Raw genomic sequence first — 25422 nt, forward strand, 5'->3', positions numbered from 1 at the left:
AAAAAAAAAAACTATGGCACATGTATACCTATGTAACAAACCTGCATGTTCTTCAGATGTACCCCAGAACTTAAAGTATAATAATAATAAATTTAAAAAATAGGAAACTCCTGTAGGATTTTTTTTCAATGTGATAATTCTACTATGGCAATAAATAGTCAAATGTATCAAATTGTCACAATATTTCCTTGGATCGGCTCATTAGTTGATAGCAGAAAATCTTTGGTTCCAAGGTTATGCTAAGAATATGACAGTGTAATGGGACTAGTCATTGAAAATTACCTTCACATCAAGCACTGGGTTCTATTTTGTAAAGAGAAGGTAGAATATGACATTGAAAGCTTTCGAGTGGTCACAGATTTTATCGTCAAAGGTGTTATTTTTAACGTGATGTATTTCCACTTAAATCCCTGGATACACTCTCCCCCCTACACCCCCACACACATGTGCTCCAGGATAGTTAGAGTATAATCTGTCACATATCACTAAAATAGATTGATTCAGTCAGCATGAGAGGGTGGATTTTGATCACAAACAGGTCTTTGGTAGACTGTGTATTAAATTTACTCTTCAAGATGTGAATGCTGCTTAGTCAGCTGTATATGTACTCATGAAAATCTTCTTTTTTCCCCCTTCAATTAGCATTGAGCCAAGCATATGTCTTCATTGATCTTCTTTTTAACTTTTTATTATGAAATAATTTTAACACAAAAATGTTGAAAAGTTGTTATAAAATATTTCAGGCCAAGTGTGGTGGCTCATGCCTGTAATCCCAGCACTTTGGAAGGCCAAGGCGGGCAGATCACAAGGTCAGGAGCTCGACACCAGCCTGGCCACCATGGTGAAAACCTATCTCTACTAAAAATACAGAAATTACCTGGGCATGGTGGTGTGTGCCTGTAATCCCAGCTACTCAGGTGGCTGAAGTAGGAGAATTGCCTGAACCCAGGAGGTGGAGGCTGCGGTGAGCCGAGATCGCGCCATTGCACTCCAGCCTGGGGCAGAGTGAGACTCCATCTCAAAAAAAAAAAAAAAAAAAAAAATCAATATATGTAAGTTCCTTTTTCCCATATTCCCCCAATATTCATTTATTTTATTATTTCTATTCTATATGTATGTGTATATTTCTATCTTTTTCTCTTAAAGACACACAATTATTATCTTTTGAACTGTTTGATAGCAAACTGCAGATATAGTGTCTCCATACTTCAGCGTGTGGCTCCTAGAAACTAAGAGGTTCTCTTATTCATAGTACAGTTATCAAGAGCAGAAAACTGACATTTATACAATGTTATTATATCATCTAGAGACCTTACTCACATTTTGACAATTATCAACTGATATACTTTATATCAAAAGAAAAATTAATGAGCGGCCGGGAATGGATCCAGGATAATAAGATGAGTCTTATTAATGTCCTTCAATCTGGAGCACATCTTTACTCTTTCTTGGTCTTTCTGACCTTTGTACTTTGAAGTTTAAGCAATGCCCTTCCATTTGGGTTTGTTCAACATTTCCATAAGATTGTGTTCAAGGGGTTGGCAGGGAGATAATAGTAGTAATATTGCACTCTTCACAGTGTATATGACTTTATCACTTGGTTGTGATGGGGTTTGTTAGGGTTCTTCACTGAAAATTTATTACTCCATACATACATAATAGGTGTCTTGTGGAGGTACTTTGTTTCTGTGTAAACATCCAATTTCTCATCAGATGTTTAGTCCCTAACTAATTTTAGCATCCATTGATACTTCTTGCCTGAAACATTTATTACTTTGGTTGGACTCAAATGGTGATTTTCTAATCTTATCATCTCTTCTACATTTATTAGTTTGCATTCTAGTACAAGAACTTTTTCTTCCTACAGTTTATTCGTTTATCTATTTATATCAATATTGATTGATGGATTCCTACCTGTTCTGTGGGTTGTAATCATTACTATTGTAATTTACTTTGATGGTCTAGTTGTCCCCAGTTTGGCCAACAGGAGCCCCTTCAGGTGTCTCTGTCTTTTGAATACGTTTATATCATTCTTTGAGCACTTTCCTTCTTTCTGGTACAGCAAGATGTTCCAGGACCATGTCACTGTTTTGTGTGACAGGCACTTAAAGAAGTATCACTTCTTCATGCTTTCTACTCATTCCCACATCCCCATTATTTTAACCCCATTCCCAAGCAACCATTGTCTGCTGGTAATCTTTTTTTTTATGGTTTCTTTTTTCACAAACGGGTATATAAAAAGATATGCTTTTAGTTCTCCTATTTGCTTACACAAAATAATTTTTTTTTCTACTTTACCTTTTTTTTTGGACAGTGTCTTGCTTTGTTGCCCAGGCTGGAGTGCTGTGGTGCAATTTGCTTTGTGTTTTCAGTAGATATGGAGTTTCACCGTGTTGGCCAAGCTGGTCTCAAACTCCTGACCTCAGGTAATCCACGCTCCTTGGCCTCCCAAAGTGCTGGAATTACAGGTGTGAGCCACTGTGCCCAGCCTTTTCTTTTTTCCATATAAAAATATATCCATAAGTTACTTCATATGAGTACATATGCTCTTTCTTACTCCTTTGCACATGTGTGGAATAGTAGATTAGATGGATTTACTGTAGTATATTCAACTGCTTTGTGTGAACATTTTGATTGTTTTATGTATTTTATGATTACAAATAATGCAACAATGGATAAACTTGTGATTATGTATTTTCATATTGAAGGGTATCTTCAGTGTAAACTCCTAGGTATGACACTGATGATTCAAAAGTCATATAAAATTTTGTTTTAGAGTGGCAGTTCCCTTCCAAAGGGTTGTACCAATTTGCATTCCCAAAATATGAGCATCTGTTTCTCCATAGCTTTGCTAACAGAATGTGGGCCATACAGTTTACTTTTCATTAGTCTATCCAGTGGGAGAGGTATCTTAGCATTTTAATTTGCCTGTCTCTAATTATATAATACCATAAGTGGATAGTTTAAATAAGAATTAGTCAGGTAAGATGTAACCTAAGGATTTCATTCAATTTTCTACAAAATATATTAATATTCTAGTTAACCACCATTTTAAAGTACATATCAAATATTTTCATTGTAAGTTTAAATAGTTTCAAGGGATATAATTTCTAGCATATGTTAAGTCTGTCCTTTTAAATAATTTTCTACATGGCTCTTTTAAACGTAGCTAATATAATCTAAACACCAAGCTGGCATCCGTTTAAAAATATCACGAACAAGCTCTTCTTTAATAATCATAAATTTTATGTTTGTTTTCCTTTGAACTTTAATAGCCCTTCTTTTTGACACACAGAATTTCATCTTAATAGAAGTTTATGGTTCAAAGTTTTTTATTTATTACTCTGTGAGATTACACAAAGAATTGGATATTCAAATAAAAATCTCATCTACTACCCAACTTTACTAATAATTACAAAGAACCAAATAGAGAGGACAAGCAAAACAGAATGTGAGCTAGGACTGTCAGTACACACCCTCAGTCTTTGCTCACCGCATTACCTATGGTCTGGCCCAAATCGGTACAGGGGATACCTAATACTGTATATAGTGGTATTACTTACATAGAGGGAACCCGTTTAATCTTGAAACATCTCCATTTTATACTTAGTTACATTGTGAGATTCTTTCTTGGAAGCTATATGCCATAAATTCACAGATTTCAGGCTTGTTTACCAATTTTAGGCAAGCAGGTACTTCCTACAAAAATAATTCCACATAAAAGGATTTACTTGCTTGCAAACAGCAGAAGGTGTGGTCATTAACATGTTAACAATACGATGAGACTAGGTTCTTTCTTTCTTTAGGGTTACCTCCATTTCTCCCTCGTAAAGGGAAAGAGTGGATTTCATAACTGTTGCTTAATCATTTATTGTCTATCCTGTCATATTTCCTCTGTAAGAAAAATATATAAGCAATTGAAATTTTCAAAAATTATTTCTGTAACAATACATCTTTAAGCTTAAATATTTCTTTGGTTTGAGTTTTCCTTACAATTAGTATTAATATCCATTGATTAGAGCAACATAAATATATGATACATTTTGATAATTGTAAATAAAAGGTAGTCCTCATCCCTGATCCCTGACAACCACTAATTTGTTCTCCAGTTCTTAAGCTTTGTTATATCAAAATTTGTATATAAATGGAATCATATAGTATATATGACTTTGGAGACTGACTCATTCAGTGTAATTCCCTGGAGATTCATCCAAGTTGTTCCACATAGCAAAGTTTATTCCTTCTTATTGCTGAGTAGTATCCCATGATATGGGTGTACAATAGTTTATTTAACCATTTATCTGATGAAAAACATCTGGACTGCTAGTTTTTGGCTATTGAAAATAAAGTTATGAACATTCATGTAAAGGTTTTTATTTGAACATGTCTTCATTTCTCTAGAATATATGGTAATTCCATGTCTAAATTATTCTCAGTGTACCTCTCCTTATTTTGTTCCAAATCTCCACTGGCTGCTTACTAGGATCTCTAGACTTGTAGCCAATAGATTTGTGTGTTTATGACCTCCAACCATGCTGTTTTAACATTATTCTTTCTAAATGTTTAGTGCCTTCTTTGATCCATTCCTAATGAGTTTTGCACAAAGGAAAATGAATTGATAAAGTGCTATAAGGACTAAAATTGGTGACATTTTTCACCTGCCACACTGTTTGTCCCTTGAATCCATCTGTCAGAATAACACTCAAGCAGTGTGCTTGATATTGATTTATCGCTTAGAGAATTTTCTCATTGTGAACATGTTAGGGCCTAGAGATCTCTGCTGAATTTCTGTCACTTTTCAGTCTACTCTTCTGACTAGAAAGCAGAGGGAGAGACATCAGACCTGTCATGAAATAAATTGTTCTTGGGCCACTGGGTGGAACAGCTCCAGGTTTTACTATCCTAAGGCCAGCTCACCAGAAGGGGCCACATGAGGGGATGTGTATTTCAATGTAGTGTCATTTTTATTAAGTGACTTTGTCTTCGGGGCACACTTCAGTGCCTTCAAGATAAATCGCTTCTGTCTTTGACAGTGACAATGACAATATTTCGAAGCTTCACACATCCACGAGCCAATTGACAGGACAAATTGCACATGGGGACTTCTTGATAAGTGCAAAATGGGCCACAAAATCTCAAGTCACTCTGCATCATTAGAACTAAGTTATAATATGAGTAACAGAAATAAACATGCTACTTTACTACCTCAGTGTGGGACACATCCTGTATTTAACAGCTGAAGCAATGTTCACCTCTTTGTGAGAGTACTTAGTTATTAGTTGATATTGGGTCTTGGTAAATTTGCTTTTTCCTCCATGGTGTGTGTGTGTATGTGTGTGTGTGTGTGCGCACGTGTGTGTGTGTGTGTATATATATACACACACACACATATATATATGTATATGTATATGTATATGTATATATACACACACACACATACAAACACATCTATCTATCTATCTATCTATCTATCTATCTATCTATCTATAATATATCTCCTAGTAAAATTTCTGTTAATATTTTTATGGATTATATCAACATAACCTATGAAAATACTTGGGGACAAGTGCTAAACATTTTTTAAACGTTCTCAATATTTTTAGCCTTAGGAAATTTACTGAAATAAATATCTCCCAACCATGCCATGTGCATAAATGTGCCCTAAAGATTGTGTAATTTATCAAATCAGCGTGTTTGATACTATTAAAAAAATTAAGAATAAGCCTGTATGTCTTTCTGGGTCATATCATCCCACTTAGAAAAACAAACAAAAACATGCTATTAAAGTTAGAGGAAGGCCTTGCTTAGGCAGCTAAGCTTACCCTCTACTTCCTGGTCAGGCAAGTAAACCTGGCTAAGCAGACATTAGGTAGAAGGCTTTGAGGGGTGGCCACATGGAGAATGGCAATGATTAAGCTTCACCCTAGTCTAGCCATAGAAGAGCTAGATCCACACTTTTTTTTTTTTTTTTTTTTTTTTGAGATGGAGTCTTGCTCTGTTGCCCATGCTGGAGTGCAGTGGTGCAATCTCGGCTCACTGCAACCTTCACCTCCCAGGTTCCAGTGATTTTCCTGTCTCAGACTCCCAAGTAGCTGGGATTACAGGCACCCACCACCACGCCAAGCTAATTTTTGTATTTTTAGTAGAGATGGGGTTTCACTGTGTTGCCCAGGCTGGTCTCGAACTCTTGACCTCATGATCCATCCTCCTTGGCCTCCCAAAGTGCTGGAATTACCAGCTTGAACCACCGCACCCAGCCTAGATCCGCTTCTATCCTGATGACAGTGAAGTAGATCTGCCAAAAAACAGACCCCAAAATGACATCAAAGACTCACTCAGGGAAAAACAAAACAAAACAGAAAACCCTAGTTTTGATTCAGAGTCATTTGAGCTGTCTAAGGATGACACACAGAAGCCTGTAGGGCTGAGGAGTAGGACTCTGGAAACTTGGCAACCAAAAAGATGCCCAGGCCTGCTTTGAGCTGAGACCAAGCCCCTTGGGTTGGCCTTCTGAGGGTTTCGACTGCACAAAGTCCTACCCACCATAGAGTTGGGCTCCAAGAGCAATTCTTCAACATGTGGTGTCTAGTATGTTGATATACGATGCACAAGAGGCAGGGTAGGGACCAATATAGCACAGATTTAACATTTGCTTTTTGGAATTATTCTTTGAAGTGGGAAATGTTTGCTTTGTAAGATACCATTTCAAAGTTCTTTAGGAATATGATGTCTGAATATTAACTATGCATACTGTCTTTTTCTTTCAATTATTGATGCATTATAATTTAAAATCCCTGGGCTATGCAAACATATCTCTGGTTTAGGAAAGTTTAACTGCCTTTGACCCCAACCACCTTGCAGAATGTTTGAAAAGCCTTGGTAGAGTGTCTGTCACTTTTTGCTGTCCCTGACCAGGACTTGGTCTCAGTATGGACAGTTGAAGAAATGGCCAGAGAAAAGGTAGATGATGTAAGAATGGAAACTAAGGTGTCTGATTCCTCTTCGAGTGAAGAAATTGGAGCAGTGGAAAGACCTTTGGTTTTGGTGTAGAGGACTTGGGTTTTACATCTCACTTTTCTGAGACCAGCTGTGGGATTTGGGGAAAGTGTTCTTAGAACTTTGGGTATCAGAATCATTGCATTTGCAACAAAGGATTGGTGTTATGTTGGCGCACACACGCGCGTGCACACACACACACACACACACGCATATATATGGTTTGCCCCATTTATATGTGTGTGTGTGAGTGATGGGGGAAAGAGATAAAGGGGGGGTCTTTAAAATAATTGACTCACATGATTGTGGGGGTTGGCAAGTCCGAAGATTTTAAGGGAAAGTGGGCAGACAGGACACCCAGAGAAGAGGTGTTGCAGTCTTGAGTCAGAAATCATCCTAGAGGCAAATTTTCTTCCTTCTTGGGACATCTGTTCTCTCTATTAAGATCTTTACCTGATTGCATGAGACCTACCAACATTCTGAAGGGTAATCTGCTTTACTCATAGTCTACTGATTTCAATGTTAATCACATCTAAAAAATAATGCCTTCACAGCAATGTCTAGGCTGGTGTTTGACCTAACAGTGGGCACCATGCCCTATGCAAATCCATAAGTAAAATCAGCCATCACTGTATCTAATGATATGCCTTATTATACAAGTTAGCTTAGGGAGTCATGTGCTGCAATGGGAGGAACATTTTTCTAAGAGTTGCGAGACATGGGCCCAAGAGCTGATTCTCTCACTGGTGGGCTCTGGGACTGCCACTGTCTTCTCAGTGGAGATCAAGTGGCATGGTTTTGATCATTGGATTCCAATGTGATCACCGACAGGTACACATTTTTCACCATAGGCTTCATGTTTTGAGCAATTTTATTTGACCAACAGGTCACATTATGTAAATGTGAATTCATTTTTTGCATATATATGTATTTTATTATATTTATGTATATACACAATAAAAGAAACACTGTCAGAAAACATCTTTTCTCAGCCCTTTTGGAGTACTGAAAATAGTTCCTAGATTACCACTCCCTTTTGCTATTTTTATGGGCTTCACCAGGGTCCAGGAAGACTGGTGGAGGACTCTGCAGCTTCTTGATGGTTGATGCTGAAACTGGGCAGGGAGCTCCAGGAGGAGCCAGATGGGAGCCGTTGGCAGGCTTACCACGTGTGTAAAGACACCAGCCTTGGGAAGGGCAGTTGGAATGTGACAAATGTGAGCCAGGTTTCTGGATCCTACTGTGCAGGTTCAAGTTCTGGCCACTCTGTGACCTTGGGCAAGTTACTTCGACCTCTTACAAGTTCCCTAATCAAGAGAAACAGTTAGTACATACCTTATGGAAATATTATGAGGATTAATGATCCACATGAAGCATTTAGCCAAGTACCTGGCATAGAGTAAGTCCTGGATAAATGTTAGCAGCTGGTCCTGTTCCTGTTACAGATTCCCAGGAACCAGGAATTGGTTCTAGTAGCCCCCTTTCTGTCTTCCCTCTGCCTTCTTCTAGACCTCCAAAAAGTATTATCGTGCTGACAATAATTTCATGGATTTTACTATGAACAGCATCTATCCTTTAATACATTCTTCATGGCTTAAATCTTGTGATACAGGTTCATAGTCATAACTATGAAATCAGTGTTTGTGGTTTAGATTGTTGGGAAATTGGCATACAGATCCATCTCCACTCTTCAGAGTGCCCAGTGGATTTTGCTCCTCTGTGGTCAGCAAGAAAGGAGTGGATTCAAGCCAAGGTCATAACTCTCTGTGTTGCACTCTCTCCCTTTTCTCTGGAATGTACAGGTGGGAATCCATGTGAGGGAAGAAGAGCTTGACTCTAGTATTTTTCCCAGGGTTAAGAGTGGTTTTTATTTGTTTCATCTTCTGTCTTGCAACCCAAAGGCTCTTAGGATCCCCAGTTAAGTTTCCTTCATTCCCGTTTTCCTATCATGCTACTTTATGTCAGCTGGGCATATATTTTATGTCCTACAGACAATGGGAAAACAGCAAAATCTTTTACATATTTCAAGAGAGGCCTCTAGAAAGTCTTTATTCTTGGCTTGTCATTCTTGAGAAGCCTAGTAGTAAGTTGGAACCCAAGCTAAGCTTGTGAAGCTGGGCTTATCCAGCTTGGAAAGCCAAAGAACTCCAGGAAACCAGGTGCTTGGGTTCTTGCACAATCATTCATCCCATCTTCCATCTTTGATTAGGAATCCTTGTAATTACTCTTTTCCATCCCACTCTCCCGTCCAGCATGAGGGGAGTCAGGTTCAAAACAGGGGCTTCTCAGACCAGAATGAAATATGGACCAGCCATCAAGAGAAACAAATGGGACTGCTCAGCCAGAAGGATAAATGTCAGGCAACCAAGTTTGTTTTGCCACAAATGAGCAGGGAGTGGTGATTCATGAATGAAGAGCTGGCTGGGGTATTGGAAAACTCAAGCGTTGGAAGGAGAGATTCTGAGGACACTGCTCTCTCCTGATCTGACGCTGCTAACACTGCAGACACTCTGGCGGGTCCCTTGGCTTCACAGCCTCTCTCTATATTTTCACAGGCTGTGAATATTCTCAAATAACTTCTTCACTTGGCATTGGGCAAGTCCATTTACACACATTGCAAATGTCTGTGTTTGGGACATCAGTTTATGCCATGGAATGACACATGGGGAAAGTGTTCATTTCATTTCTCTTAGGATGATTCATTTGTAATAAGTTTCTTGCCCAATGTCTGTTTCTGCAACCATAAAGAAGATGCGGGTACTTACTGCAATTTCCAGCTAGTTGTTACTTTTCCTGAAGACTCCTCTTGTCATCTTCCAAGTCCCTTTGTTCCAACACCCTGGGTGGTGAAGGCTTAAAGAAAAATCTGTGTATCATTTTGGACACATTTTGTGACAAATTTTATAAGTTGGTATTTGCTGTCTACTTTGTGGCTCTGGAGGATTGCAACTCTAAAGGACAGGGCTTAAAAGAGATGTATTCATCTAGAAAGTATTCACCTCTTTCATAGACAGGATAACAGGATTCTCCTTCACCAAACCTGACGTTGGTACACAGCTATGTTGGTGGTGGAACCTTCTGAAGCAGCTTTGCACATAGAGTCCTGTGTTCTTACTCATAAGGAGATGTGCCCACAGAGGAATATTAAAGGGGATTTTCCCAAAACGTGGCAGGAGGAGACCTCTCTATATATATTTAGAGTAAGTCCCCGAAACAGTGTTGATATAGAAATATACAGGTATAATAACCCATATTATAGGGTTTCTGTTTATGGAGACATGGGAACTCCATGGCCCTGTATACACAGGGAGCATGATTTCATGCAAAGCATAACTGAATCGTTGGCATTTTGAGACAATTAATTTTTAAAAAAAGTTTTTACTCAATTTCTCTTGAAAATCAGAGCCAGAAGATGCACTTCTATTAAACTGTATACAAAAAAAGAAAGGAAGTTCACTTTTTAAAAAAGGTCTGAGTAGTGTTTTTCAGTGACTTACAGTCAACATTATGGGTTAGTTCCAAACTCTGGAGAATTTAATGGGAAAATTAAGAAATATGTGGACAGGCAGTAAATAATTAACTTCCTAGGGCAAAGTGCAAAGACATAGATCAGGATTCCGGAACATGGGTCATTATGGATAATAGCAGGGCTGATTTAAAAGAGTTTCTGAAGGGAATGGCCTTGCTTTGTATTCCATTTTTAAGGACATGCTATTTAGAGAATTATTTTCATTCCATTTCCAGGAAAGCTTATTCAAATAATCACCTGCCTGCCTGCCTTCCTTCCTTCCTTCCTTCCTTCCTTCCTTCTTCCTCTCTCTCTCTTCCTTTCCTTCCTTCTTTTCTTTTTTTTTCTTACAGGATCTCACTCTGTTGCCCAGGCTGCAGTGCAGTGGTGAGATCATAGTCCATTGCAACCTCCACCTCCTGCAGGTTCAAGTGATTCTCCTGCCTCAGCCTCCTGAGTAGCTGGGACTATAGGCACCCACCACCACACCGAGCTAATTTTTATATTTTTAGTAGAGATGGGTTTCATTATGTTGGCCAGGGTGGCCTTGAACTCCTGACCTCAAGTAATCCACCTGCCTTGGCTTCCCAAAGTGCTGGGATTACAAGCCTGAGCCACCACACCCAGCCCCTATATTTCTTTAAGAAGTGCCAACTTGTTAACAATATTTTTTTGAATTTACATAATCTCATATAAATAATTTATATATTGAATATATATAATCTCATATAAGCTACCCATCTGTGCTCTATTCTTCTCTCCAGTATACCTCCAAAATACACCTTTATTTCTTTTAAAATCCTTAGTTTATAAGTAATACATATTTATAAAGAGGATAGTATTTTCTTAGTTGTCAAAATTTTACTGCTATGAAATTGGTTTTCATTGGAGTGCATAATCTACAACTTCCAATAAAATTTTTTAGAAGTATTTTTAAATTATATCATGATATATATTTCTGTATATATATATATATATATATATATATATATTTAATCAGAGAGAGAGAGAGTGTTAAAGTGTGCCTTTAGAGCAAATTGGGTTGTTTTTTCTACCAAACATAAAAATAGTTATTTCTAGTTTCAGTGAATAGTAAAAAGAAATACACTTCATTTCAGCACTAAAATTAATTTCCTCCATGTGCTTTTTTCCCTTATTTATTTTTATTTTGGTAAAATACATACAACATAAAATTTACCATTTCAACTATTTTTAAATTTTATTTATTTAATTTTTAAATTTTACTTTAAGTTCTGGGGTATATGTGCAGATCTTGCAGGATTGCTACATAGGTATACATATGCCATGATGGCTTGCTGCCTCCATACCCCCGCCACCTACATTAGGTATTTCTCCTAATGTTATCCCTCCCCAATCTCCCCCTTTTTAAGTACACACTTCAGTGATATTAAATACATTCATAATGTGCACAACTATCACTACCAGCCATCTCCGGAACTCTCTTCATCTTGTGAAACTGAACCTCTAAACCCCTTAAACAATAACTCCTCATTTGTCCCTCCCCCAATCCTCTGGCAACCAAAATTCTAATCAGTGTGTTTCTATGATTTTGACTATTCTAAATATCTTATACAAGTAGAATCATACAGTATTGGTCTTTTTGTGACTAGCATATTTCACTTAGCATAATGTCATGAAAGTTCATGCATGTTGTAGTATCTGTCAGAAATTCCTTCTTCCTTCAAGGCTGAATAATATTCCATTATACATATATACAATATTTTGTTTATTCATTCATCTGCCAGTGGACACTTGGATTGTTTCTACTTGTTAGCTATTATAAATAGTGGTGCTATAAATGTGTGTACAAATATCTCTTTGGTATCCATCTTCCAATTCTTTGGGGTATATACTCAAAAGTGGAACTACTGAGTCATATGGTAATTCTACTTTCAATTTTTTGAGGAACCACCGTGCCGTTTTTCACAGAAACTATACTGTTTTCAATTCCCACTAACAAGGAACATGAATTCCAGCTTTTCTTCATCCTTGCCAGCACTTGTGATTTTCCGCTTTTTCGACAGCAGCCATCCTAATGGGTGTGAAGTGGGATTTCACTGCAGTTTTGGTTTGCATTTTTGTAAGTATGGTAGCATCTCTTCATGTTCTTTTTGGCCACTTGCCTTTGGGAAATATCTACCAATTTCCATTGCCCATTTTTTCCCCCAGGGGCTGACATACAGAAACTTTTATTTTTAAAGCTTTTTTTCTCAACCTGTAGGTTCAGGGGCACATGTGCTGGTTTGTTATATGGGTAAATTGTGTGTTGCTGAGGTTTCGTGTGTTAATGGTATCATTATCCAGGTAGTGAGCATGATACCTGGTAGGTAGTTTTTCAACCCTCATCCCCACAACCCGCCTGTTTCTAGTGGTCCCCAGTGTCTGCCGTTCCCATCTTTATATCCATGTGTACTCAATGTTTACTCCTACTTATAAGTGAGAATATGTGGTATTTGGTTTTCTGTTCCTGAATTCACTTCAGACAGTGGCCTCCAGCCACGTCCATGTTGTTGCAAAGTACATGATTTCATTCTTTTTATGGCTGCATGGTATTCATACATGGTATATATGTATGAATATACAGGCTGGAGTGCAGTGGTGAGATCATAGCCAATTGCAACCCCCGCCTGCTGCAGGTTCAAGTGATTCTCCTGCCTCAGCCTTTGAGTAGCTGGGACTATAGGCACATACCACCACACCCAGCTAATTTTTGTATTTTTAGTAGAGATGGGTTTCATTATGTTGACCAGGGTGATCTTGAACTCCTGACCTCAAGTAATCCACCGTCCTTGGCTTCCCAAAGTGCTGGGATTACAAGTCAGCACTTTATCTGGTCCACTGTTGATGCCTTGGCCCATTTTTACGTTAGGTTGTTTGACTTTTTGTTGTTGACTTTTAGGTGTTCTGTATGTATTCTAGATGTTAATTACTTGTTACATCCATGATTTGCAAATGTTTTCTCCCATTGTGTGGGCTCCCTTTTTAAATATGTTGACATTGTCTGTTTATGCACAGTCTATTTGGTGGATAAACACAATTTATTTGGCATCAAACGACCACAGATTTTCCACATGAGTGGCTGAAATAGGGACACCTTTGCTTTCTGATGGCTCAATTTACGCGAACTTTGTTTGATGCATCAAATGATTAAAACTATTATGTAAAAGTAAAGGCTATGTGTATAAGGTATACATGAATCAATCATAAATCAATTTCATGTTCAGACTTAGGTTCTGTCCCCAAAATATCTCATTATGTATATGCAAATATTCCAAAATCTGAAAATCTCTGAAATTTGAAACACTTCTGGTCCCAAGCATTTTGTATAAGGGATACTCAGCCTGTACTGTGAATTTTAGTTCTGCAATATTATTCCCTGTCTCCTCTCCTTTCCCACTGCTTCTGTTCCTAATTCAGGCCATCCTTACCTCCTGGCTGCGTTTCTGCTATCAGTCAGGCCTCCCCATCCACCTTTCTTCCTGGCATGAGGAAAGTCTGAGTTCACAACCTCTATCACATCCAGGCACTCCTTGGACCTTAGCCCTTCCCTGGCATTCCAGCAGGAGCAGTGACGCTGCGATTCGCCATGTGGGGCCACCCCGCAGAGCTCAGCCTATTTTTATCCAGAGGTCGTGGACCTCTTACACGGCCTCTGCTCCAGGGCTGTCTTGGGTTATGGCTTTATGTGTGCTCAGGTCAGCGCATCCTCTTTGACCAAGCTGGTTGAGAGTGTCTCTACTGCAGTCTTGCCTTTACTGTTCCCTCCTTCTCTTTAGCCACCTTGACTTGCTGGACTTCTGTGTAGCTTTTGAGGCCTGATGTTTTGAAATCCAATGCCTCTTCCTGAGGCCTTCTGTCATCCGGGATGTCACTGCCCCCTCCACTGGATGCTCAGAGAACTTTGCTGTTCCCCTTCCTGCCCTTTCCATGGCCTGCCTTACATCATAGACATAGCAGTACATGTGCCAAGGGTGAGAGTTTTGTCCTGGTGAACTGTGGAGCTAGGATTTAAACTTCAACTTCACCTGCCTCAAAGACTGTCCTCTGAATGAATATTCAGTTATTTTTTCCTGTGGATTTTCAGCCCTCTCCACTTTCACAGCATTCCCTCATGCTTATGTGTTATGTTGCCATTGTGTATAAGAGGTTCCCAATAAATGCTTCTGGAATGTATCACCTTATACATCTTTACTAAGAAGTTATCTTTTTAAAGGAACTATCAAGTTGACTCTTGTCACAAAGATACAATAACACTTAACTTCTGTGTTTTAATTTTTTTATATGTGGCCTTTATTGTCCCACTAAACGTAAACATTGTTTGGAATCATTGTGACCAAATGTCCCCTCTCAGTTCTCACAATTTCCATGGACCTTTTACGGGTCTTTCTCTCCTCACATCCACAGTATTTCTATTTGTGTCACTAATTTTAAGTGTAATTACATACTATTTTGTGTTATTTCTTAGATGATCTCAAGTTTTATGCCTTTCCATAATGCTTATGTCCCAATAATAATAATTCTGTGCATTTTCTGGAATGAATAAAAAAATGAAAGAATGAAAATCCCTTCTTGGCATATTATAAACAAGTTATAAACTACTTTCAGACAGTATTTGAATCATTTGGAATTATTTTTCTCAGTTTTTGTACTGCCTATCTAGCTAGGTGATAAGCCAGCATTCTAGTCTGAATTCATCTGTAGAACTCTTGTTTATTATCACATAACCAGATGCTCATCCGTTCAAAAACTGCTTAGGTTAAAAAACAACTGGCACTGCTGTTATTTTTTAAAATTATCTTGGGAAGAAAAACAATCATGATTTAGGCCATAATTTCAAGGGAACAGTTTTTGCGTCCTTGGCATTAGAAGCAAGCAGGCTAAGTGAAATCAAACATTGAGATATTTGGAAAGAGACCCAGGCTAGGAGATAAGTTTAATAAAGATTTTGTTTTTCCAATGCAGTGTCCTTTTGATTGCTCTCTATTATTCAGTTATGTGTGTGTTTGGCTGAAAAATAAGCTTTGAATGATTTTATGATGTTAAAGAAATGCCAAATTACATGAAAGATCCTACTCTTCATTCTAATTGGGATTTAAAAAAGGAGGGAGAGGGAGAGTAGTTCTCTAGAAATTAGATTTTCAAATCCAACTCTATTCAAATAATTCCAATACATTTGCCAAGTAGGCAACTCATTAGAGAGAAACGGTAGAAATTCCGATGAGTTAGTCTTTCAGGGAGCAAGAAAGAAGTGTCTTCACTTTCCCAGTGTGACACCATGACTGTGTGAAACACCTACTCTGATTCAGTCTATCAGAACAAGGAGCCACCTGCTGATGCCTCCTTTTCTTCCTCTCTTGCTCCTGCAGGTTACCTACCTGGGCAAAGTCTCCACCACTGGCATGCAGTTTTTGTCAGGCTGCACAGAAAAGCCAGTCATCGAGCTCTGGAAGAAGCACACACTGGCCCGAGAGGACGTCTTTCCAGCTAATGCCCTCCTGGAAATCCGGCCATTCCAAGTGTGGCTCCATCACCTGGACCACAAAGGGGAGGCCACTGTGCACATGGATACCTTCCAGGTGGCCCGCATCGCCTACTGCACCGCCGACCACAACGTGAGCCCCAACATCTTCGCCTGGGTGTACAGGGAGATCAATGACGACCTGTCCTACCAGATGGACTGCCACGCCGTGGAGTGCGAGAGCAAACTCGAGGCCAAGAAACTGGCCCACGCCATGATGGAGGCCTTCAGGAAGACTTTCCACAGTATGAAGAGCGACGGGCGGATCCACAGCAACAGCTCCTCCGAAGAGGTTTCCCAGGAATTGGAGTCCGATGACGGCTGAATGAACTTGAGACGCTTCAGCAAAGGCAGCATTGGTCACGGAGTTCAAGGGAATGAATGGATGAGTAAGCAACGTTTCAAATTTGGGATGAAAAGACTGCCAAAGTATTGGCTGATCAAGCTTTTTAAATTCAGAAGAGCAATTCTAAATCTAAAGAAATGTATCATTAAAGTAATTACGTTACATTGAAACCTGCTGCTGCTGCTGTGACTGTGAGGAGGGTGGGAGTGTGGCTGGGGAGGAAGGTTCTAGGCTCTCTTCTTGTTTTTCTCCTTTCCCGATGCCTGTCTGTGGGAGAGCTCCATGCCAGTTTTCACCACTCTCAGGCAAATACTCTGCGGCTGTTAATGGATGGGCCATTCCAATCTGCCTTATGAAATTCCGCAAGAATGTTAGGGGCACTTATGGGATCTCTAATGGGGCAGGCGGGGTGCTGATGGAGATGCTGGCCGCAGGGAGGAAGGAACATCTCGGGGGAGCCCTTCATTCTTCTCCCATGGCAGATGCCCTTCTCCATATGTGAATCAGCACAGCCTTTATTGAGCTTTACAACTAACAACCTGATAGTTGGCAGTTAATTCACAGTTAACAATAATGCTTTTATTTACATAAATATACCACATATTACCCTCTTATTGTATTCATTTCATCTATTTTCTTAGAATACTTGCAACTACTAATGACCCCTTTCCTTTCCCTCCTCCTGCCCTGTCCACCTTCTTTCCCCTTCTAACATCCCTAGAGGGATGCAATCTCAACATACATTGCAGGACACCAAAAGGAAGAAAACAACCAAGCAAATGAAATAAACATTCAGACACACCAGGAGTTTAAATCAACAACCCCAACAACAGAAGCCCTGGCAAAGGGGAATGAGTGATCAACAAGTGAACACACTCTAGGTCGGCTCTCCTTTTATCCAGCTGAGATTTATGGTAACTTATTTAATTAATGGTTTTGTTTGATGCATCCTTGATGGCAAGCTTCAAATCTGATTTGGTATCACCAAGGAAGCCTTGCCTCCATCACTCAGCATTCATTGTACTTAGATAGGGAATGAGTTAGATAAACTTGACTTGTCTAGAGAACCCATGTCATCTTAACCTGAAGGGAAATCTTACTGCGTTATCATGCAATTGATGATATCTTAGGGTCAGAATTGCCCATTTTTGTTTATTTTGAATGAGAAGTTCTCACTAAAATATCCTGAGATTTCTCAGTTTTATGGTTCTTTAAATATTATACAGAGTCAACATTGAATGAAATTCTAAGTATTTGTTAAAATACGTACATTGGAGGCCAAGAGCAGATGACTACTTTTCCACGTAATGCTGCTCCTTCCTAAAAGTCTGTTCTCAATCCTGGTAATGTTAGGGGCACCGCGGCACCTAAGAAGCCTTAAATGAGAGCTGATCCAATCTGGAGAGTGATGGTGTCGGCATTTTGGTATGCGTATCTGTGTGTCCGTATCTGCGTTTGTGTGCGTGTACGTGTGCCCCGTGTGTGGGCCCAGTTTTCAGGCATGTAGAATAAGCATGGAGTCATATTGAGGAGGACTCACTTCTTGAAGATATGCTTGTTGCTTTACAACATATGTAAGCTATTCTTTAGCATAAATGCATTCATTCTTTAATAAAAATATGTTTGCATTAATAAAGCTGAGGAGTTTCGTACTTTATGTGTCTGTCCTCTTTCAAGTAATGAAGAACAAATTAGACCAAATCATTCTATCAAAAAATAGTTTTAAACTTGGTCATAAATACCCTATTCCTTGATTGTGTTTAAAAAATCTTGTTTTCTAAATGCTCAATTTTTTCCCCCATTTATTTATTTTATTGCATTTTAGGTTTTGGGGTACATGTGAAGAACATGCAAAATAGTTGCATAGGTACACACGTGGCAGTGTGATTTGCTGCCTTCCTCCCCATCACCTACATCTGGCATTTCTCCCTTTGCTATCTCTCCCCAGCTCCCCACCCCCACCGTCCCTCCCCTATTTCCCCCCAACTGACCCCAGTGTGTAGTGTTCCCCTCCCTGTGTCTATGTGTTCTCATTGTTCAACACCCGCCTATGAGTGAGAACATGCAGCGTTTGATCTTCTGATCTTCTGTCAGTTTTTTAATTTCTGCATGCCCCTGAGATTGTGAGGTGGCAGCAGTTGAAAGAGTTGCTTACTATGATGGATTTGTTTCAGTGCAGAGTCTTCCGGCACGTTTTGCAAATGATTGCTATTTACAAAAATCTCGTGTATGTCTTTGAAGAACCTATACTGAAATCTTGGAAGGTAAACACTGAGTGATTTATTTTTCTGATGGCACTGGTTAAAGAATGTCTTCTCCAGGCTATGATATCTCAGAATGGCCCAATAAACAAGCAAGACAGGTGGCCATGGAGCCTGTATCTTCTGATCAATACCCTTCATGGAATCAGTAACATATATAAAGGCTTCCAAAGTAAAAGTATATATGCCTGTTATAAAGAGATGAGTTCAAGTGAGAATTATCCCCTAACTCCTCTGATTGAAATGGCAGTTCTCTCAGGTCAGACTTTTCTCAATTTCAGTTTCTTTCTTGTCCTTAAATATACATTTAAAAAGAAAAAAAACCAGCCAGAGTGTATTTCAAGAGTGCCCTTTTCCTTGCTAAGTAAAAGTTGAGTTGGATCCTAAGTGCACACGTGTTTATTTACTGCAGCAAGCATTTACTAGTTTGTTTGTTATTTTTTTCTTTTTTCCAGACTACCAAACGTAATGTGCTAAGTAATTGGCTGTGATAATATTGGCATGAGTTTTTGCTGGGGATGATTGGCAAGCAAATTAAGGATAGACACACAATGATGTCTTCCAATTAGCTAATGAAGTCTTTTGGGATGGCCAATCCTAATTCCTCTCTGAAGGGTGATTCAGTTTTGCGTTATTATCTTTTGATGCTTTGTATGCCCACTTTCTGTACTATGCCTTCTTTGCTAGTGATCACAAAGCACTTTCATATACATTACTCAGATGCTCCTAAGAAGAACCCTATAGGCAGGCATAGCAGTTATCTTAGAGATGAGGAATCTCAGCCTGAGAGAGGTGACATCACTTGGCCACAGTAGCACAGCTAGGACATGTTTAGGAGCATAGATGCCTCTGACTTCTCGTCCAGCGCTGTTGCTCTGTCAACGCAAGGTCCACCTCCTTTGGAGTTTTCATTTCTATTCCTCTTGAAACCTTCTAGCTCATTTTAAATTAGCACACTAAACTATTATAAATAAGCATGCTTTACTGTTCATTTTTGAAGCATGTTTGACACCAACAGTATTAAAAGCAAAGTCCCAAGAAATGTTTTCGAACCCAAATAACATAATCTGAAGTTTTGCTTAAGTATTTTCCTGGCTATAGGCAAAATGGACACAGTTTTCTACTTCTAAAAAATCAATATACCTGTTTTGTTTGTTTTGTTTTTCTGAGGACGTGTTAAAATTCTCAATCAAGTCCGTCTGTTACAGGATTCTATGGCCTCTTGTCATTTTCCTTCATGTCATTCATTGGAGTTTTAAATTACATATTTATTTGTATAATTATGTAAATGTCTGTTTCAACCTCTTGGGTGTCAACGTTTTTAAGATGAGGGCTTTGTCTCTTTTGTTCATGTTTATCGCCAGCTCCTATGGCAGGACCCTGCACTTGGGAGGGACTCATTTAGTTTCTGGTAGCCGGCTGGCAGGGTGGATGGAGGGATAGACAAATGGAAAGAAAAATTTCCATGTGTTTCTTCGATTTGCAAGTTCTAGGACAGAGTCTTGACACCCCGAAGGTATCCTAGCGACTCCCTTACTCAGTTCTCCAAAGGTGAGCAGATGGCTTTTTACTGAAGAAAAACGTTGCCCCTTACCTAATACTAAAATGAAATTATGGCAATGAAGAGAAAAACAGTGTTAGATATTCAATGTCACATGATTTAAACGAAATGAGCATTATCCCAAGGAAGCAGACAGATGCTGCATTTTAAGACACCTGCATTTAGCAGATTATAGCACTCCTGTCATGCATTTGTCCCTGTTCATTTCCGTCCCTGAAAGAGGAGAGGGAGAATCTTGGGAGAGGTGTTTCTACTTTCTGACAGTATAAAGCATGTGAATTCACCTGGGTTTCCCCCCAATTTATACTTTAGAAAACATTCCTTTTCTTGTGCACTCTCTTCTGCTTTTTCTCATTTCTTCTTTACTTCTTTCACCCTTCCTTCCTCTTTCCCGTTCTCTACCTTCTCTTTTTTTCTGTCTTAGATGTTTATTTACATGACATGCTTTAGACTTTCTCACAGTTTAGTAGGGAACAGCATATGTGCTCTGAGTTCCAGAGAACACATTTTTGGCTCATGATCCGTTGACAAAAAATTAGACAATTGTGGAACCCTCCAGATTATCCTAAATTCCTTTTATGAAATTTTTTTCAGTCAGGTAGGATGTGATGACACCTTGCTTCTTCATAGCTTCCTTAAGCAATTCCTTAAGTATCTTTTCATCTCTCAGATACACCTTAAAGTAATCTACAGTGAAGGTGAAAATTTCTATAATTGTCAAACTCCCAGATTCTTATTGATCTTCGAGAAATTTTCCTGTGAGATGACAAGATTTGGCTCTTGGAATAATTTTATAGGATACATTGTTCAGCTTGAGACCTGCTTGATAAAAGGCCTATCATTACATGGCCCTGGTTGCTATTCTAGATCATTCTTTATCTTCTGGGAGCAAAGTTTAAGAGAAACACTTAAGGAAATACCCACTTTCAAGAAAGAGCCAAGAGTTGCCCGCATCCAAGGTCACTTATTGTTTAAAAGTAATTTATTTCAATGAACAAAAATATATTGTGCCACATGATGCTTTCAAGTATGTGCACATTATGGAATGACTAAGTTAATTAATATATACATTCTCTCACATACGTGTAATTTCTTCTGGTGACAATACTTAAAATCTACTCTCTAAGCAATTCTCAAGAAATATTAATAAGTTATCATCTCACACTTGTTGGGATGGCTATTATCAAAGAATCAAAAGATAACAAGTGCTGGCAAGGATGTAGAGAAAAAACCCTTGCACAATGTTGGTGGGAATGTAAATCAGTACAGCCATTATGAAAAACAGTATGAAAGTTCCTCAAAATATTAAAAGAACTATATGATCCAGCAATTCCACTACTGGATATATACACAAAGGAAATGAAATCAATGTGTCAAAGAGATATCTGCATTCCCATGTTTGTTGCCACACTAGTCGCAATAGCCAAGATGTGAGAACAAACTAACTGTTCATCAAAGGATGAAGGGATAAAGCAAATGTGGTGCATATTCACAGGGGATACCATTCAGTCTTACACAATAAGAAAATCCTGTCATTTGCAGCAACCAGAGGACATTAAGTAAAGTAAAGCAGACACGGAGAGACGAATATGGCACGATCTCACATATGTGTAGAATCTTGATCTTACATATGTGTAGAATCTCAAAATGTCAAAGTCACAGAAGCAGAGAGAAGAATTGTGATTACTAGAGGCTGGGGATTTGGGAGTTGAGGAGATAATTGGGTAAATAGAGGAATAAGTTCAAAAGAACATTGTACGACATGCTGACTATAGTTGATAAAAATGCATTGTATCCATCCACAGTCTTTTTTTGTTGTTATTGAGATAGGATCTCACTCTGTCACTTGGGTTGAAGTGCAATGGCATGATTTTGGCTCATGGCAGCCTCCACCTCTGCTCAAGCAATCCTCCTTTTTCAGCCTCCCAAGAAGCTGGGACTACACGTTCACAGAACCACATCTGGCTATTTTGGTATTTTTTTGGAGACAGAATCTCACTCTGTTCCCCAGGCTGATCTTGAACTCCTGGGCTCAAGCGATCTGCCCACCTTGGCCTTTCAAAGTACTGGGATTACAGGCATGAGCCACAGTGCCAGCCAGGCCTCATCTATGGTCATTTAAAAATGTAAATTTGGGATCAACAAACACTAAAACTCGTTATAGCTCTGAACAGAGTGGTTCTGATTCCAATTTTGCACAGAAAACAAAATCTAACAAATTTCATGACATTCATAATTAGATTATCTTCAAATAGATGCTATTATCAGTATAGAAACATCTTAAATGGGGGGCTTGAGGTGGAATTGGACCTTTAATCAGCCTTCTGCCAAATTATCTTTTCGCCTTTCCCATTTCAATTGCAGTAGCTTTTCCTAGAATTTAGTACTACAATTTTAGAAGTTGATATAGTAAAACCTCATTAATTTAGATAAAACTAATTGTGAGTTTGTGGTTTTAGCCTTGAAAATTTAAATTTTATGCTTATTTTAATAATATTGCTATTGGAAGTATTGTCTAATTGGGAAACACTACTTTCACATATTAAAATAACAATTTACTAGATATAATGTAATTTCAGCATAAGAGGACGTTGGCATGAGTGGAATTGTGGTTTTGACATGCTAGTCTCAAGCCATTCTTTATTTATTAAAATGGGTTCTCAACAGAGCAACAGATGGTTAAAGGAATTCTAGGATTTGGAGTCTTGAAAGTAATAAAATCCTCTTCTTTTAAAATATCCATAATTTATATACACCTTCCCTTTTACTTTGTATAAATGTTTGGTTCAATTAACCAAAAAACAAAAATGATAAATGGCTGAAGTCTTCTTTTTTTCTCATAAAAAAACATCTGTTAAAACAGTTGAAAATATTTTTCTGATCACCAAGCTGTAATCGTTTTCCCTTTGCTACCAGTTGCTTTTTGTCTTCGTTTTCTTAACTTATGAAGACCCATATGATTGTAGATCACCTTAAGAAGCTCAATAACTTATCAAGTCATATAGTAAAACAATTATGAAAATTATTGTTAGTGGCCTGGTTTTATGTAAGTTTCAATGTTTTGTGATTTTTCAGCTCTGCTAATGCACTTGTGATTGCAGTGCTCCACTGCCAATTTAGGTTATGTTAGCTCGATACGAATGATGTATGAGATTCTGTGGATGACTTCACGTGGCTTGCACCCTGCTCAAGGGGCTACAGTGAATGTAGCCAAGTGGCCATTGGAAACCACCTCACACTCCTCTAGTAGAGGCTGTCCCTTAGAAAGTGGAGTGAGGAGGCATCAGGCCAGGAGAAGAGCAACCATTTGCAACCCATCAGCCAAGAGAAGGTCTTTGTGTAATTATCTCCCAGAGGGTGTGCTTTTCTCTCAGTTTACTGTAGAAATAACAGGCATGAGTTTGACCCATATATTGGTACTTAGTTAATACTGATATTATTTTTCCTAAAAGTGATTACATGTTGTTTTTTTTCCTCTTCTGTTACTGCCTGTCATTAACCCACATGATCTGTGCCTAAGGCGGTGGGAAAAAGTTGGGACTTAACATTTTTAACATATACACACGCTGGGCACAGCCAGGTACTGTGTTAAGCTTTATGAGAGTGGGGCATCCCAGCCGAAAGAGGTTAAGACATTTGCCAAACGTTGCACTGCCAGTCAGAGACAGAATCAGGACTGAGGCTCAGATGTATAGCGCCTCAGAAGCTGGGTACTTCACTAGGACACATGCTTCACAAAAGAGCGCACAGAGGGAGCTCCAAGGGGCCGTTGATGACTTGAAGGTCATCTTCTGGAGAAAAGCCGCCTAATCTGACTGTGGTGGCAGCTGTCTTACTTCTAAGCCTCAGAATCAAAACAGTTGTGAGCCTTGGCCCATCATATCATCAATGCTGTCATACGAAAATTGCTTTTTAAATCATCAAAATCTTTGTTTCCTTACTGGTATTTCTTCTCTGTTACTCTTGAGGGAAAGTGTGGCACAACCCACTCATCAGGCATCTCAGAAAATGAGATAAAATCCATTCTGGGGAAGCCCAGGGATAAGCTTTCTGAAGTCCATGCCAGAAAGCCCTGAAACCTGAAGGTAAAACCTGGCGTGATACTCATTTATCAAGGTGGGATCCTGGGCAGACGTCTCATTTATTTCTTCTTCTGTCTCAGCCCTTCCATTGGCCGGCTTTTCCCAGCCCCGGAAGTGTCGTGGCAAGGACAAGCTGATGTCAAACAACAGCAACTCCTGAAGAAGGAACGAAGGGGCCCAGCATCACCCACAACTTAGTTTCAGTGGAACCAGCTCTGTGCCCTCAGATCTTCTAGATGTGTGACATTTGGCTTTTCTATGGAAAATGCATCCTGAGGGCACTGTATCCCTCAAAGTCCATAGTAACAGGGCGCTGTCTGGTTTACTCTTGTATTTCTAGGCAAGGAATCTGAACACACAACCTCCAGCCCTACCATGCTTCTCAGCCTCCAGAGCTCCTGTTGTTCTAAAACCCAAATTTGATTCCTCAGACTTTCGCTTAAAATCCTTCAAGTCCCCTTTTTGTCTGCAAGAGAAACTAATTAACATTTTACCTCCCTCCCTGCTTGCTTTCCTTCCCTAATTTTATATTTCATTGCAATAAACAAACTTTTTTTTCAGAGACAGGGTCTCACTAAATTGTCCAGGTTGGTCTCGAACTCCTGAGCTCATGGGATCCTCCCACCTCAGCCTTCTGAAGTGCTGGGATTACAGGCATGAGCCATCACAATCTGCTTATAGAAATTATTCACGAGCTGTCTGTCACCTGAAATTCCAGGTTCAGCTTCAAACCCTGGGCCTGTGTTGCTCTGGGCAAAGAACTTAACAACTTGGGCCTCAGTTTTTTTCACCTGTAAAATGGGGAAAATAGAAGCCTAAATCACAGAGCTGCAACGAGAATTAGAGGAGTGAATATATGTGAAGCATTTAGCCTGGGGCTTGGTGCCTTGGTAGTGTCCAGTCAATGCCGCCTGTATTGGGATTTTCATTTTCTACTTTTACTCCTCCGTGGATACCTGTCAAATCACCGGAAGAGCACTTTTCAATTTCTCCAAAGGGCTGGGCTCACCTTGGCATGCCCTGCTCTTAGATCACATAATGAACCCATTTCTGCTCATTCAGCTCTTCCTTCCAGTCATATGAAGACATGCTTACCACCACCTTCACATAAAGCTCTCATTCCTAGTTT

General features: G+C 39.1%; 1 protein-coding gene across 1 annotated transcript in view; it reads left to right on the forward strand.

The window, feature by feature from the left end:
• The window catches only part of PID1 (phosphotyrosine interaction domain containing 1), a 244251-nt gene extending 226210 nt beyond the window's left edge, over positions 1 to 18041 (forward strand). Inside the window, exon 3 of the mRNA XM_017529082.2 lies at positions 15892 to 18041. Coding sequence (XP_017384571.1) covers positions 15892 to 16368 — 477 coding nt within the window. The 3' untranslated portion in view covers positions 16369 to 18041. The remainder of the gene's footprint in view (positions 1 to 15891) is intronic.
• The last annotated feature ends 7381 nt before the right edge of the window (positions 18042 to 25422 follow it).

This window comes from Cebus imitator, unplaced genomic scaffold, assembly GCF_001604975.1.
Source record: "Cebus imitator isolate Cc_AM_T3 unplaced genomic scaffold, Cebus_imitator-1.0 Scaffold57, whole genome shotgun sequence".
Lineage (NCBI taxonomy): Eukaryota > Metazoa > Chordata > Mammalia > Primates > Cebidae > Cebus > Cebus imitator.